This window comes from Eurytemora carolleeae, unplaced genomic scaffold (assembly GCF_000591075.1).
Source record: "Eurytemora carolleeae unplaced genomic scaffold, Eaff_2.0 scaffold765, whole genome shotgun sequence".
Classification (NCBI taxonomy): domain Eukaryota; kingdom Metazoa; phylum Arthropoda; class Copepoda; order Calanoida; family Temoridae; genus Eurytemora; species Eurytemora carolleeae.
The window spans coordinates 144,243-160,186 of NW_019396682.1; the positions used below are offsets into that span (position 1 = coordinate 144,243).

Here is a 15,944-nt window from a genome sequence, read left to right on the forward strand (position 1 = left end):
ACTGTGCAGAGAATATAAATGAAAGATTATAATGGGAAAAAGAATAAATGGAATTAAGAGAGGAATAAAAGGAAAATTCATTTTTTTCAAGCTCACAATCATCATTGCGGTCACAAAAATCTTTTCAAAAAACCTCATTTTTGCATGACATGGAATTTCCTACAAAAATATGAGTGAACTCTAAAAGCAGAAAAAAAATTCTCTCACTATTTTTCTCTCTCACTGAACCCCTTATTTCTTTTCAGCCAAAAACAAGTAATTTCAGCTATTTTGTGACAAGTCTAGGGTTTTAAAAAGATTGTCACGAAAATTTATCAAACAAAATACGAAATGTTTCGACAGCATTTTAATTTTGTCTTTGTCTATATGAACAGAACTAAAGAAATACTCTATTAGTCGTTTAACCATTTAAGGGGAGGGGAGGGATTATAAAATTTTCTTGAGTATTTTCGCATAACCCAAATCTTTTCCTTCACGCCGTCTATCCGTTTGATACATTTCTTTAACCTTTTCCATCTTTCATCTGAAATTGGAAAAAGCAGGGTTCCGTCCGTGAAAATATATGTATACAGTGAGAACCAGAAAACTTTGGAATAGGAAGACGACATTAAAGTAATAATTAAGTGTCCATTTGATGGTGTTACAAAGCAGATAGTTTCACTAGAAACTTTTGCGTGAAATGAGTTCTGTTTATCATAGTAGTAGTTAAAGTCATAATTTAAATCTTAAAGTCGTCTTCCTATTCTAGAGTTTTCTGGTTCTCATTGTATAGTTTTGGACGTTGGTGATACATTCCAATATTTTGACGAAAGAACAACAAAGATTTTCCTTAAAATATCGTTTTAACCAAGTTGTAACATTTTACATTTTTGACAAAAAGTTAATCAGCTAAAAACATTGAAATTTACACGAGAATAACTTTAACTTTGCAAATTTTTGGTAAGATTTATAAACATAACAAATTATGACATAAAAAAATTCTCGATCAAAATAACACTTTCAGAGCGTAGAAATATATATTAAGCTTGTTACTTTAGGCATAAATTTATATGTATGTACGTCAGATCTTTCGTCTGAAATTAACAACGGAAATCGGCCACCGATTTATCGGCGGTCGCTGGGACCGGCAATCACATTTAGTATGGCAAACACGTTAGACTAGTGTTGTATTGTGAACAATAAATAAAAAACATTTAAACAGAGAAGCAGGAATAATGGTAAGCAATTTCATATAATTAACAGTAGTTTGTACCAAATTAAAGCATATTTTCTACTGCGGCACATGATGAAAATAACATTTAAAAACTTGAGCTAAATTCTAGTTTGAAAAATGAAGGTGGATCAGTGATGCCTACAGTGTTTTGTAAACTGATTGATTAAAGTAAACTTTAAATATCTCAAAAGATTTGAGGTTAGACAGAAAATCAAAAAAAAATGTATAAAAAAATAGAAAAAGAAAATTGCAAAAGTAAAAAAAGTAAAATATATTTTAAATTTCTAAAAAGTTTTTATAAAAAAAATACGACATTTTTATTGCAATTGTTTGATTTTTTTCAAGCTCAGCTAATTAACAATAACAAAAAATAGTTAAATTTTCACTTATTTTATGAAAAAGAATTTCAGACACTTCTAAAATAAACATGAATTTTCAAGTTCTATTCACATTATGACAGGCCACTGTACAGGTACACTGTACAGGTTTGTGTAAAATGTTTTCATATACAAGGTTAATAATATATGTACAGAACATCGTTACAACATGAATTACAAAAAGTTCAATAGAATCTGTATAAACATTTTCATCAACAATTGTGGACTCCGAATTCGGAGGTAAAAACAAAAGAAGGCACTCGATACATTGAAAGAGGCAAATTTTCAAAGGTTAATACATTATTTAAAAACTCGCAAAAAAATACTAATTTTCGTAAAAAAATATATATGTAGAGATTATTTTCTTTCAGGAACTAGGGTTTAAAAATGATTGCTAGAAATCTTTTTAAAAAAATATACCCCTTCAGGCCAAAAGGGAAAATCTGAAAGTTACACACCCCGGTTGCGGTATCACTTCAGAGATTATCTGTTGAGCACGAAGTAACGAGAGACAAAAAATTACAAGTATAAAAAATAGAAAAACAAACTGGTCTTTATAATGTTTAAGTGTGAACATTTTTGAAATGAGAAAATTAAAATGATATTTTTCAACTAACAAAATATTTGGACTTTTTGAAGATCAGGGGTGTATATTTTTAATTTATTTGAAAATCTGGAGGGAAAAATGAAAAATGGGATTTTTTTCTTACCCATATTCAACGAATACAACTCTTTAAAAATGCGAAAATGTGAAAAAAATATATTTTCAAAAAGGGTGGAGGGGGATGATTTTTTAGGAAAATAAACACACTCCTATTGAAGATTGTTGAATATAAATATCTCGGTTTCTGAATAAAGTAGATTACGCATGTAGAGCTTTAAATTTTAGCTTTGACGGACCCGAGATCGTTTACAGTGTATAATTATCCGTACATTTCATAGTACAGTGTTATGTACCTTACAAAGCATAACTGTACAATGTACATAACACTTTTTCCCTCATTTCACTGATTTGTTAAAAGTTTAGAGAACGGTGGCGTAGTGCCGAGTATTCTGGTACATATCCATTGTACACTGAGTATTCTGGTACATGTTCAATGTACACGACTTTGTCTACTCCCCGATCTCGCAGAGTGTAATATCGTACATGATACTGTCCTGTCCCTCCAGTCCCTCCAGTTCAATAGCGGTCACCTGATCACAAATTAATTATTAAAGGGACTGTTTATATAACTTTAAGTTTCCCTTTTGGAAAATTTCTAGTTTTTAAAACACTGCACATCTAATTTTATTAACTGAAAGTATTTAAGAGATGAATTTTAAAAACCATTAAAAAAATATGTAAAACTAAATAAATGCTAAAAATAGAGTTTAAATTGATGAAAATCATTCTTTTTTACTTGAAATAGAACTATATCAAACATCTAAAATGGGAATTTTTGAGAAATAAAAATTACCAGAGGAATCTTCTTGAACTTTTCTCACACTTCATTTGAACTTTTCTCACACTTCATTTGAACTTTTCTCACACTTCAATTGAACTTTTCTCACACTTAATTTGAACTTTTCTCACACTTAATTTGAACTTTTCTCACACTTAATTTGAACTTTTCTCACACTTCATTTGAACTTTTCTCACACTTCATTTGAACTTTTCTCACACTTCATTTGAACTTTTCTCGCACCTTATTTGAACTTTTCTCACACTTCATTTGAACTTTTCTCACACTTCATTTGAACTATTCTCACACTTCATTTGAACTATTCTCACACTTCATTTGAACTTTTCTCACACTTAATTTGAACTTTTCTCACACTTAATTTCAGTGCTAAGTATCAGAAAAGATTTATTTCCGTAATTTCTTTTCCTTCTTTTCCTGCATTCAAAGTAGATTTAGTTTCAGGACGATTCTTTTTTTCTTAAATATCTTTGATAAATAATTTAATCTTTTATTTATTGGAATTCGGAGCTTGAACTCTTGTTCTTCAAGGAAAAAATAAGGAAAATTTTAAAACTGTTATTGTCAACTTTTAAAGAAAATGAAATGAAAATTAAAAATAAACTTCATATATTTGCAATTTTCACCAATTTAAATTTTTGCGTAAATTTTAAATTATTCTTTTAAATTTAACTCCAACTTTATTTAAAATAAAGAAAAAAATAAATTGTCGAAAGAAACTTTTAAACTTTTGCTTTATACTTTAATCACTTTAATCAGGAAAGAGTTTTTTCGTAATTTAATTTATTTCTTTTTCTGCATTATAAGTAGAATAGTTTTTATTTGTTTCTTCCAAGAAAATTCGTTCAAAAGTATTTCTTTCCTGCAAGAGATGTCTCTTTAGAAATCAAATTCGTTATTTCATGAGAAATCGATAATAAGTCAAATTTATAATTATTATTGAAATGTTTCCATTTCTTAAACAAGAGTTCCTGCTGCTTTAAAACCACGAAAAAAAATATATAAAAACAGGATGGGGCTTCAGCAACGGTTCAAACAATAAGTGTGCATTTATAAAAAATGTTTTTTTGTTCATAATTCACGTTTTTTTGTTCATAATTCACGTTTTTTTGTTCATAATTCACGTTTTTTCGTTCATAATTCACGTTTTTTCGTTCATAATTCGCGTGAACGATATATAAATCTAATAAAAGTCGGAAGTAGAATTGTAATCTAACCATGCATTCAGAGACAATTATAAAGGTTTACAATTGGAAGAAAAAGGTTAATTAGGATAATTAAGGGGAAACATATCAGTCTAGATTGTTCCAAGTGCATATTGTTCTATTTTCCCGCTTGACAGTTCGGGGNATCCGGATCGTGGATCCGCCCGGAAAAAAATGGACACGGTTCCAGGTCATGAACATTTATTGATTTTTACAAAAGAAGAATTTTCAAATTATTTTTTTTCTGATTTTTTCGCATATTTTTTATATTTAATCTGGATAGACCATCCAGAGATAAGGATATTTTTAATAACCTCTCTTTTAAAAAAGTTCAGGTTTGAAGGTTGAGATCATTAAGTTACAGAATTTGGTTGATGTTACACCTTAGTACCGGATCCGTAAATGCGCGTATTTTTGCAGATCCGGATCCAGGAAGCCAAAGGGTTGCTGATCCTAAGCACTAGAAGAGGGTATTTAATTTCAAAGGACAGCGTTACAAAGATCATTGAAAGATTTAAAGGTTTTAAAACAAAAATATTTTTAAAAAGTTGAAAATTAAAAGAAGGCCAAAAAGGAAGAAAAAAACCCCGATCACAATCAAGGATAAAAATGAATTTGTACCTGCATAAGAAAAGTGTCCTCGTTGCAGTAAAACTTGAGAAGATCGTCGTCCAGCTTCGCGATTATCCCCTTCGCGTTCCGTCGGTACAGATATCTTATAGCAGTCGCAGACACGTTATATTTACTCTCTATTGCCCGAGCTAGACCTAAAATATGGCAGTTTTAGATATGTTTTATTTATACTTTCTATTGCCCAAGCTGGACCTAAAGTATGAAATTTTTAGATACGTTATACAGGAGTATATGTTTTACCCCACTTTGTGGAACAGAAGAAAAAATGCAGGGGTGTATCTTTTTTCAAGAATTGACCCCCCCCCCCTCGGGATGATTGGTAAAGATCAGTGGAAGAAAAAATTATTTTTTTTGATACATTTGGGTTAAATGTATTAAATGTATAACTTTATTTATTTTCCCCACTTCAGCCAAAAAAAAACTACTAAAAAATAATTTTTAAAGGTGGGAATAATTTTTCAAAACAAAATATACACCCCTGAAAAATGTCCGTTTTTTATGCTGTTGGTGAAAAATATTCATCACTTTAATAAAATACGAATTAGTTTCAATTTATTCATTTTATCTTATTTTATTCGTCCAATTTCTGATATAATATTAACATCAAACTGTACCTTTGACAGATTTTCTTTCTGTCAAAGTAGAATAGTTTACTTGTAAAAATTAATTAATTAAGATTTTCATTCTCCGCGTAAAAATCATTCCCAAAATGTTTAGATAAGAAACTTAGAAAATATATAATTTATGCCTTAAACAGTAATCTATACCAATACTTTGCTTGTCTGTTTGTTTGTATCCAATAAACGTCAAACTGCTAAACCGATCGGGCCCAAATTTTGTGTGGGACTTCACATGTCTCCAGGGAAGTTCAAAATTTTAAAAAGTTGCCCATAGCAAAATCCGATTTTCATTAAATATTGAAATTTCACGATTTTTTAAAATAAAATTCACTACTTTTATTTTACAATGTATACTAAGAGAAAATGTAATTTTTGTATAACCTGGCACAGTTGGAGGAACAAGATGCAGAGGAGTATATATTTCCTCATTCTCCTGTCTCACATACACAACCATCCTAGTCTCAGGAGGAGGAAACGTTTTTCTTCTCTTAATCTCGGGCGCTCCGCCCCCATTGGATTTTAGAAGAGAGTTTCCTGGGCTGGGTGAGAAGGCAGGGGCTATAGGAAGAGGTGTGGGACTGTCAGCGTTCTCCGATGGTGTGAAGAGAACCGGGATTTTTGACAGATCCACCATAGAGTAGAAATCTGATCTGTCCTGGCATTGATGATACATATCAAGAACACGCTGACCTCCAGCTGCAACTTTGCGAGCTGCTCGCCGCTCCTCCTGGCGAAACTTCCGCTCGGCGCCCTTATCACAGAATACCTTGACCTGACAGTATTCTCGATGTACAATATCATACTCCCCGTCAGCTGGGTTCTTGACGTAGGTGTCGATCTGTAAATGCATGGGAAGTCCCTTTACTCCTTTCTGCAGAGAAAAATCAGTGGACAAGCATTGAATGGCGATTGATATAAAAGCGGGCTTCTGTAGAGGATGCCAGTAGACACAGATAGAGTTGTAGGAAATATCCTCTATCCGGGCAATACCACAATCATCGGAAATATTATTCGTCTCTGCATCCAGAATCCTTTGCTTATTCGTCGGCTGACGTTGATGCCAGAACGCCCAAGCGTTGAGTTCATCCTCGGGGTTCTTGGCGTCTCTGAATACGAGCATGACGACACTCTTCACCTCGTTCATGTTTCCATGTATGTGCTCCGCCGGGTTGGGTCTGTACTCAAGGGTGATCCCGTAGAACTGTCCCTTGTTCATGTATGTACACCGATCCTCATCCTTCCGAACCCACTGTGCAGTCGGAGCCTCTAATGTACAATGGAATCCAAACGGTGAGAACTGTTTAGGGATTTGTACTCTACCATTATCCTGAGCTCTGGCTCTCCTGCTCCCACTAGACCCTGGAGAATAGTTAGTTAAAGTCTCCGGCATGTCATCCAACCCTGAGTCTGACCTGGCCTGGTCCTCCAGTAGCATGTCTCCAGTTATACTCATAGCCCTTGATCCATCACTAATATGATCTTCTAAAATATGCTGAGGCAAAATTTGATTTAGAATTGATTTGTCAGACTCTTTCAAGGATCTCAAGACATTTTGAACTGCTGTAGCCGCACTGGCTTGAATTGCTTGGGCGCCGGCTTCCAAATCAATGCTTTGTCTTAAACCCTCCCCCTCCCTGTCTATACTAAAGCTAAGATCTTCTGGTTCGGTTTTCGTGGTATGAAGAATATAGGTTTGATTATCTCCTTGAACATGAAGAACTCCATCTCCTAGCTGGGCTTCACTAGTGATCACAACCTGTTGATTTCCATCCGTCATTAGAACAACCTGTTGATTGGAGTTGAGGGTGTCCAGACCCTCCTGCATGTCCAGGTCATGCATAACAAGGTTACTAGATCGATCACTCTGTGTCACTTCATCAATCTCGGCACTTTGATTTACTGTCATTTTCCACTGGTTTATTTGTTTTAATTTAACTGTCTTGTTAAAATTTGACCTAGGGTCGGAAAATATTGTATGTTTTCGACTTGACCTATCACATATCTTAAAATCTTGTTAATTGTTGTGAAAATAAATCACAATACGTATATTTTGTTGAAAGTTTTTGTTGATATTTTGTGTTCTGAACCAGCTCTTCGCTTCACAGCCTAGCTCAGGTGAAAGGAATGTTTACATATGACCCTGTCCCTACTCAATTGTTCAACCAATCAGAGCGCGCTTTTAATTAATTCTGACCAATCAGAGCATACCTGCCACATATTCTGTCCAATAAGAGCTCGTCTTGAATAAATCTTGCCCAATGAGAGACCGAGTTGACTTTTATAGTCAAGTGTTGGACCGAGGAGGGTTCGGAACTCTGCCAAACCAAACCTCGGCGGGAGTATTCAAATCTGACTTACTACACTTAACACTTTCGTTAATTACTTCACAGGACGGGTCGCTGGGAGAATCAAGGGTGAAGTGTTGTAAAATGACTGAAACCGAAGTACAAAGCACGGATAAAGTCGGAAAACCAGTAAATGAGGTGAAACTGAACAACAAGTCCAGAAGGAGAAGAGATCAAAATGATTTGAGGAAAAAAGTTCTCAAAGATCAAACTTGTAAACATCTGAATTTCAGCACTAATCCTGTTCAAAATGAACGGATTATGAAGAACAAAGGTGCCAATAAACCTGGTAAACCTAGTTCACAGACTGAAAAACCCTTATCTGCCAAAGAAAATGGAGTCCCTGACCTTCCTAGGTTGTCCTGTGAAGAGAAAACTCTCCGTGTCCGCCGTAAACTGGAGAAAATAATCCACAAGAAAGATTCGGCGGAGGAAGAGAAAGCAGCGGACCTCCTCTCCGCCCTGGACCGTATGAAGTATACTCCGGAGGTTTTAAACTCCACTAAGATTTGTTTAACCATTGAAGCTCTTATATTCACAACTAAGGATGAAAATCTGATCTCTAAAGCCAAAGAAACCTTGAGAAAACTTAAATCAGTCCTCCCCCAGGACCCCCCTCCACCTGTATCCTATTCAGAATGGAGAGATGAAAGAGAAAGGTTTAAGAAGAGAGAAGTCGAAGAGAAGGAGAAGAAAGAGAAAGAAGAAAAGGAAAGGAAGAAGAGAGCAAATGAAAAGAAGAAAAAGGAAGAATACATCAAGAGACAGGAAGAAAAGAAAAAGATAGAAGAAAGAAAAGAAAACGAATCTTCAAACAAAGAAGAAACTGAAATTAAAAAAGATGAAACTTATGATAAAGAGAAGACTAAGAGTGAAGAAGAGCCTGCTGCTACAGCAGAAGATGGAGCTAGCTCCTTCCCCTCCATGAGACTAGGATACTGGATGGATAAACTACTAAGTGGAGTGGATCAACTCTCCCTACTGGATAAGAAGGTTGGACAGATGGAGGAGAACGTCAAGAAGATCGAATCTGTGGATTCCAAGAAATGTGATAAAGTAACTGGGAAGTCTGTGAAACCAAGCAGAACACAGGTTGTAGAGAAGAACGTATTTGACTCAGACCTTCTTATGATCACAAAAACCATCCAGAAGTTTGAAATCAAAGATAAATCTGACCCAACCAAGATTGCAGTTGTTAAACCTAAACCCATCCCACCAACCCTCTCCGAGATCCAACTAGTTTTAGACTCCCATGAGGAACATGATGTAAACGTTGTGATAAAAAATCTGAAAACCCTATCTTCCATGAATATTGTGCTCCATGAGCTTACATCCACTAGACTAGGCCTGACCGTCAACAAACTGAGGAGAAGTACACAAAATACAGAAATTTATGATCTTTGCCGAAACCTGATCAAAACCTGGAGGAAACTAATTAATGAACCTTCCTCAAAAGCAAACGTAGCGGAGGAGAAGAAAACTGAAGGAGAGAAGAAAAAAAGTAAAGAAATTCATGAAACTAAGGATGTGACTGATGAAATCCGCGAATATTACAAGAACAAGATTGTGTCCGCCCTGAAAAGCAACAACTCTCTGTCGGACTCCTGCAAGCTGACGATGAACACCCTCGCAACGGAGATAGAGGAGGCGATATTCAAATTGTACAAGGAGACTAACTCAAAATATAGAATACAGGTAAATTGGTATCTAACAGAATTTTCAATTTTATTTAGCTATCAATTCACACGTTTCTTATTTTCCCTGTTTTCTAACAGATGTTTAGAAATTAAGTAAAAGATAGGAATCATTTGCTAAAATTAATTTCAATTAATTCGGAACACAATTCTGGAACGAATTAAGGGAGGGGGGTTCTTATAAAAAAACATTTATCGCTCTTTTGCTTATAACCAATTAAATCTCTTCCTTTAAAATAACTTCAGTACTTGAACGAATCCCTACAACCGTTTTCTATAAATAAAATAATAAAACCTTACTTCATTTTTAAATTTGTCTAGGATTCTTACATAAAATATTAAAATGTTCAAGTTGAAATAATTTGTTTTAATATTAAAAATCATGCTTTAACTATATTTTCCAATTTAATTTAATATTTTCTAATTTGATTTTATATTTCCTAATTTTATTTTATTTTTTTCTAATTTGATTATATATTATATAATCTAATTTTTTATATTCTAGATGAACTCGAGATATTTTAATATCCTACGGAACCCGACTCTACAGGAGAACCTGCTGCTAGGGAACCTAAACCCTGGATCCCTAGCCTCCATGCAGTATACAGATTTAGCTCCAGACCAGGTAAACATAAAGGAACTCTACACCCGTAAATTCAAGTGAGATATCCTTATTTTTATGAAAATCTATGGCTTTAGATTGTGCGTTTTGCTTAAAAGGGAATTGCGGCTTCATGCGGCCAAAAGTAATGTAAATTGTCGGAATTCAAGACGTTTTAAGCCGATTCTCAATGGTACCCTTAACAGCTTTTCTTAGTAAGAACAAAGGAGATATCCATGACGTATCTTTAACCCAAAACAGGCTGGGAATCGTCCCCCCCCCCCCTTCATCTACTTTGTTTGTCCTAAAATCTTATTTTTTGACACCATCACTGTGAAATGTTTTGACTTAATGAAACAAAATTGAAAGAATTTTTGTAAAATAATTATTTCTTTGATGCATAGGATAGGTAAAAAGTCCGGTCTGTTAAAAAAATCTAAAAATTATATTCTTGAAAAGCCCTTGAAAATGGATTTAGAAACACTGATATTTGCTGAAAACCAAAAAAAAAAATTTACATTTTTACTCTTTTTTCATTTTTTTTTCAACCCTCCTTAGCACCCAATCCATTAATATTATCGGTCCATTTTTTTCAATGGGCTGGCCTTGAAAAGTTGGTCTATGAACATTGAACATGCATTTTAACCCTATACCTATTATCATCAACATCAACAACTGGTTGAGTAGAAGACCTTTTTCTATTTATTATTATGAGCGACTTGCGGATGTCTACTTCAGGCACAACGAAGAATTTTTTTTATTTATAAATTCTTCAAGTTAAAAAACGTTCATATTTTCCCCTTGAAATAAAACTTTAAAGAGTATCGTTGTGAATCGATCAGGCCACCCAGAAAGCTTCTAAAAAGTTTCTCTTTTTTTATGAAGAAAGATAGATTTCAGTGGAGGAAAAGTGATTTTTAAGTAATATAAACCCCTGGATAGTTTATCAACTGACATAATCTCAATCCCAACAATTAGTTATCACCTTAAGATGAAGTGTAAATAAAACTATGAAAATAAAAATAAGTTTTTTTTTGAAAAGAAAATCATGATAAACCGGTTTCAATTGAGCGCTGACTTAAATCTTGATAAACTGAATACAATTTTAAGTGGAACCAACTATATTTGTGCCCCTGTTTAAATTTAAGCCGTGGCTCAAATCCTTTCATTGATCGCTCTCTTTGAATCGATCGCTACGTAAAAGTTATTTTATCTTAGACGGGATCTGTACTTGTAGGATCTGCCTGTACCCCTAGATAAAGTATTAGATATGCTTTTCCTACTCGTTACAATAGTAGATCTCTGCTTTAGTTCTTATTTCTCATTTGGCAGACGTAATCCGCTTTAAGTTCCCGTCGTTTTTAGATTAAAATGTTAAAATTTTGCCCTTATTGAATAAGAAAGGGGAAAGGCTTGTTAAGACTTTCTTACATCTCATTTGAAATCTGAAAATTGATCTCATTATAATTTATAAATCTTTATTGAAGGATTTTAAAAAATTAATTCTTGTTCACAATATTATTGCATTTATTTTGGATGTGTGCATTGTTAAACGAAATTTGTAAATCACGTGTATTTTCAACTTTTCTATATTTTTCATATATTTCTTCCATTTAATTGTTAATATTTATAATACTATGCAAGTAATAAAGTTACTAATTTGATATGTCGTCTTCTTTTCAAAACTTAATGACTACATAAATTCATTTAAATATGATGAGCTGAAGGTTATATTTGGTTATCTGTCTTATAATTACAGAGCGTCCCATATCATATTAATTACTATCTCCAAGGTTTAACGCCAAAATACGCACATTATAATCGAAAACGCTGGTTTTTTCTGAAAGAGAACTTTTATGATAGCCTCATACATTTTTCTCAAATGATTCATTGGTTTTTTAATATTTTAATTAGTCCCTATAAAATCACAATCTTAAGCTATAAACTAGGCAGGCACCATCTCCGATTTTTCTAAAACTAAATTCATGAATTGACCTAAATAAGACCCGATTTTTCCCCCTGCGACCTCTCCTGGCGGACTACCTCTTCATTAAGTTCAAACTGCAAAGAGTTGTTAATTAAGATATTGGCTTGATTTGACGCCAATTTTCAGACAAAAACAGGGCTCTAGTAAAACGTAATTGTCCGTAAGGGGTAAATATTACTTAAAACTGTAACTTAAAAAATAAAAGACCTAGAAAACTTCGTTTTCTTCATATCTGTATAGATTAGTTCTTAATATGTAAACAAAATTCTGTCAAAATTTTTATGCTCGAGAAATGATTGGTTTAGTATGTTACTATTCATATACAGGGTGTCCCAATAAACATGGAAATTTATTGACGACTTTTATATCGTCTTTGATCCATGTGGCATTTTTTCATGAACACAATTAATCCAGTATTCCAGCAATAAACATCTAATATCGAAAACGCCTGGTCATGGGATTTTTAAAATGTGGTCTACCATTTTTTTATTTTCAAAATTGACGGAGATATTGCAAAATTTGTACAAATTTAAATATATTGAATAATTAAAATTTGTCTTAATATCTAATACCTTTGTCAAATTTTAAGATATAATGTACACCCTGTACACCCTGTACACCCTGTACACCTTTTATGAAAAGCACGTCAGACGTACAGCCTCGGTTTTTTTTCTTTCCTTGCCATGCATTAAATACTAGAAATCAAAGACGACTTCCAAGTCGTGTCTCAATCCAAAAATGTGGGGAGAAGGCTAAATAAGTTTTAAAAGAAATACAATATTCGAATTGGAATAAATATCGTCTTTGTCCTTTCTCTTATTTCTAAAAAATCTTGCGTAGGACTTTCTTATCAAAACTTGCTGCAGCTGATCTAAAAGAAATTAATTTTGGGGTCATATCGCAATCTCAGTCTTAATATCTAACTTTGTCACAAGATACTGCTAACAATAACCATATAGAATTTATGTAAGAAAGTCACAGGAAAAAAAGTATCTGGAAAAAAACCTGGAACCAAAAATTTTCCCAATTTTCGGAACTCCTAGGACAAAATGTCACTGGAAATAAAGTCCTAAGTTTTAACTTCTCGGGACTTTTTTCCTAAAATAATATGGACGCTGCCAATAAAAATATGTGGATTCTTTGCTCAACAAAATGCGTTTAAACAAACGAAAATTTGAAGAAAAAATGACTGTTCTTGAAAAGATCATCCTAGACGCTAACCTTGAAGTCCATAATGATCCTAAGATTGATAACCTTCTTGATAAAAGTAAAACATTTGAAGCCCACAGAGATTTTTCTTTAAAAGCAGTTGAAGAAATACCAGAGGTTAATTTAACTTATTATTGTGCAATTAAGGGTGTTTTGATCACAGTTTTTTAATGTTAAACTTTTTAAAAAGTTTTTTAGATTTAAAAAAAAAAATTTAATTTCTATTTTTTGGTTATTTAAAATCATTTATAGTTTTCATTTTTTTATAATTTTTTGTGAAATAAACAACATACTTAATTAAGGAAAACTAATGTTCAACAGGATTCAATTGTAAAATTTAATTGTCAATTTTTTTTCTGGAGAAACTCTAGGATGGCCATTCTTTAGGTACTGATGTCAGAGTTGCTGTTGAAATCAAAATGAAAAATTACGATCCTGGAAACTAAAATTAAAATGTCAAATATGAGAGGAAAATTTTAAGTTATATAGCTGAATTGGTTTGTTCTGAGATGTTGAATGGGTTAATCTGCTGAACAATCCAGAGATGTTTTCAAGGATGTATACGGGGGGAGGAAGACTTAAGCCGCCCAAAATTTCAGAACACATTCTATATCAAACAATTTTTCGAAGTGTCCTCCAATCCTTATACATACAGCAATTATTTCTTTCATTGCGTTTTGCTTTTTCTAAAAAAGTTCAAGGAACATAATGTTTAGGCGTCTATAGTTTTTTATATAAAGACTATACGAGTAGACTGTAAATACAGAAGAAAAAAAATATTTTTGAAAAAAAATATTTAGAAAACTTCAAACTTATCACTCAACGCATTTTTAATTTTCACCCTATTTCAGAGTTCTGGTTCCCCTTCGATCTGTGAAGTTAGGAAAAAATGAGAATAATGATCTGTAATGATCACGCTGAGCATAATCTTATTGAAGAAAGGAAGCTCAGTATTTACTGCTGGTCCGGGATGCTCTCTTGTTTATCTGAAAACACAAAATGGAAGAATTCAGAATAGGTTGAAATAAAGATTTTATAATTCTCTCGTTTAAATTTATCAAGGTTTAAATGGTACTGTTTTAATGCCCGATTTACAACGATACCCTTTATAGCGTTGTCTGATCAAGTATGAATTAGATATCAAAGTTTCTTTGTAAAATATGCTTGCCGCTCCTTGCTGACACGAAACAACGGTGAAATTAATCAAAATTAAACACTTTTCGAGTCAGAAATGGGCATTTATTCCACATTTATAGGGTGGGATATTTTTATTTAGATTAAGGTTTTAAGCTTTTACTGCTGTAAATCGGGCCAATTTTGCACAATATATATACAGTGGTAACATATAGTAACATCCAGAATTTTTTTGAATAATTGTCGTCTTCGTTGTTTCTCTAGCAAGAAGTTTCTATTATGATTTTAAAATAAAAAAATGTCGCAGGGCACATTTTTCATAATCAATTAGTTAGTAATTACAAAATCAATGGTGACATTTTTAAAGAAGTTCTATAAACCCATTCTATTGTTTTTGTTAATACCCAGTACAAGAATTCATAGAAAACCAATCAAGGAAAAAAATGTCATTTTAATGATTTCAAATTTGTATCCATGTTTCATTAATGTACACATATTTTATCATATTCTAAATGTCAAGAATATAAAAGTCTTAGAAGTACATTCCTTAATTGAAGACGACCTATTATAGCCTTCGTTAAAATCAAATCAATTGCTCGGTCGGTAACCGTCTTGGTACCCGCTCATCCGACCTATAGGAAACTGACTTTGGTGTTTCTGACCTACAATTGTGTTGGATCTTATAATAAGTTATAGATACGGATAAGCTTGGTAGTGGGAGTTGGAGGGGGGTTAATTAGACGAGTTATTATTATACATGGGATTTGATAGACGACTTAAATATCGTCTTTGATTTTTGATCAGGGATAAATGACATAAAGTGCATCAAAAAAAGATTGAACATCTAATAAGATTTCCAAAATGTGGTCTACATTCTTTGTTTCTTTAAAAATGACGAAGAAATTAAACATTCAAAAAATTTTGTTGCTTTTAAATAATACTGGAATCTGAAAAAATTTCCTAATATCTCAGTCAATTTTGAAGGTGAAAAAATGTTAGACCACATTTTGAAAATTCCGAGCTAGTAGTTTTTCGGTGTTATTAATTGTGATAATACACAATTATATGTTTACGAAACAATACAACATGGAACAAAGACGATATAGAAGTCGTTGCATTTAATTTCCATGTTAATTGGGACACCCTTTAGTTACAATGGACTGACAAACAATCCACAAAATCTGCAGTAAATGTTATCAAATTATAATCTTAGAACTGTTATGACTTCAAAAACGCATATAAATGGCTTACATTTCTAGTTATATCTCATTCAGTTTTTGATAAATTTTTATGAAATTATGGAAAACAACAGAAAAAAGAGTTTCCCAACAATTAAAAAAAAATTTTTTTTAAAATAATGTTGGTTTCTGGATTTTTATTTTCGACGTCACAAAAATATCTTAAATTTTTTCACATTTAATTTTTTAACACCTAAACCGAACAAAACAACAATTTTGAACATTTGA

General features: G+C 32.7%; 2 protein-coding genes across 8 annotated transcripts; one reads left to right on the plus strand and one right to left on the minus strand.

The window, feature by feature from the left end:
- Window positions 1–1,002: 1,002 nt before the first annotated feature.
- On the minus strand, window positions 1,003–7,644 carry LOC111707326 (protein grainyhead). Of its 7 annotated transcripts, XM_023480407.1 has the most exons (5): window positions 5,890–7,644; window positions 4,877–5,022; window positions 2,301–2,784; window positions 1,664–2,142; window positions 1,003–1,351 (listed from the first exon to the last, which is right to left on the minus strand). In XM_023480407.1, exons 1-3 carry the CDS (start codon window positions 7,412–7,414, stop codon window positions 2,704–2,706), a joined length of 1,752 nt encoding a protein of 583 aa, XP_023336175.1. In that variant the 5' UTR covers window positions 7,415–7,644; the 3' UTR covers window positions 1,003–1,351; window positions 1,664–2,142; window positions 2,301–2,703. The 7 variants fall into 7 exon arrangements, with proteins under 7 accessions (XP_023336175.1, XP_023336181.1, XP_023336180.1 ...); XM_023480413.1 differs by lacking the exon at window positions 1,003–1,351 and having other exon boundaries at window positions 1,600–1,964; window positions 2,402–2,784; XM_023480412.1 differs by lacking the exon at window positions 1,003–1,351 and having other exon boundaries at window positions 1,600–1,992; window positions 2,402–2,784.
- A 935-nt stretch (window positions 7,645–8,579) lies between these two features.
- Window positions 8,580–10,211, plus strand: LOC111707327 (transcription elongation factor A protein 1). The gene is made up of 2 exons (XM_023480414.1): window positions 8,580–9,548; window positions 10,053–10,211. The coding sequence occupies exons 1-2, from the start codon at window positions 8,778–8,780 to the stop codon at window positions 10,209–10,211; spliced, it is 930 nt and encodes a 309-aa protein (XP_023336182.1). The 5' UTR covers window positions 8,580–8,777.
- The last annotated feature ends 5,733 nt before the right edge of the window (window positions 10,212–15,944 follow it).

What these genes read in the sequence shown, in the direction of transcription:
- LOC111707326 (XM_023480407.1), bottom strand. Translation starts at nt 7,414, where the DNA reads ATGACAGTAAATCAAAGTGCCGAGATTGATGAAGTGACACAGAGTGAT. An exon ending in TGTTCCTCCAACTGTGCCAG is followed by an intron (nt 5,023 to 5,889) that starts GTTATACAAAAA and finishes GCCATATTTTAG; the next exon opens with GTCTAGCTCGGGCAATAGAG. An exon ending in AGGACACTTTTCTTATGCAG is followed by an intron (nt 2,785 to 4,876) that starts GTACAAATTCAT and finishes ATTTGTGATCAG; the next exon opens with GTGACCGCTATTGAACTGGA.
- LOC111707327 (XM_023480414.1), top strand. Translation starts at nt 8,778, where the DNA reads ATGAGACTAGGATACTGGATGGATAAACTACTAAGTGGAGTGGATCAA. An exon ending in ACTCAAAATATAGAATACAG is followed by an intron (nt 9,549 to 10,052) that starts GTAAATTGGTAT and finishes TTTATATTCTAG; the next exon opens with ATGAACTCGAGATATTTTAA.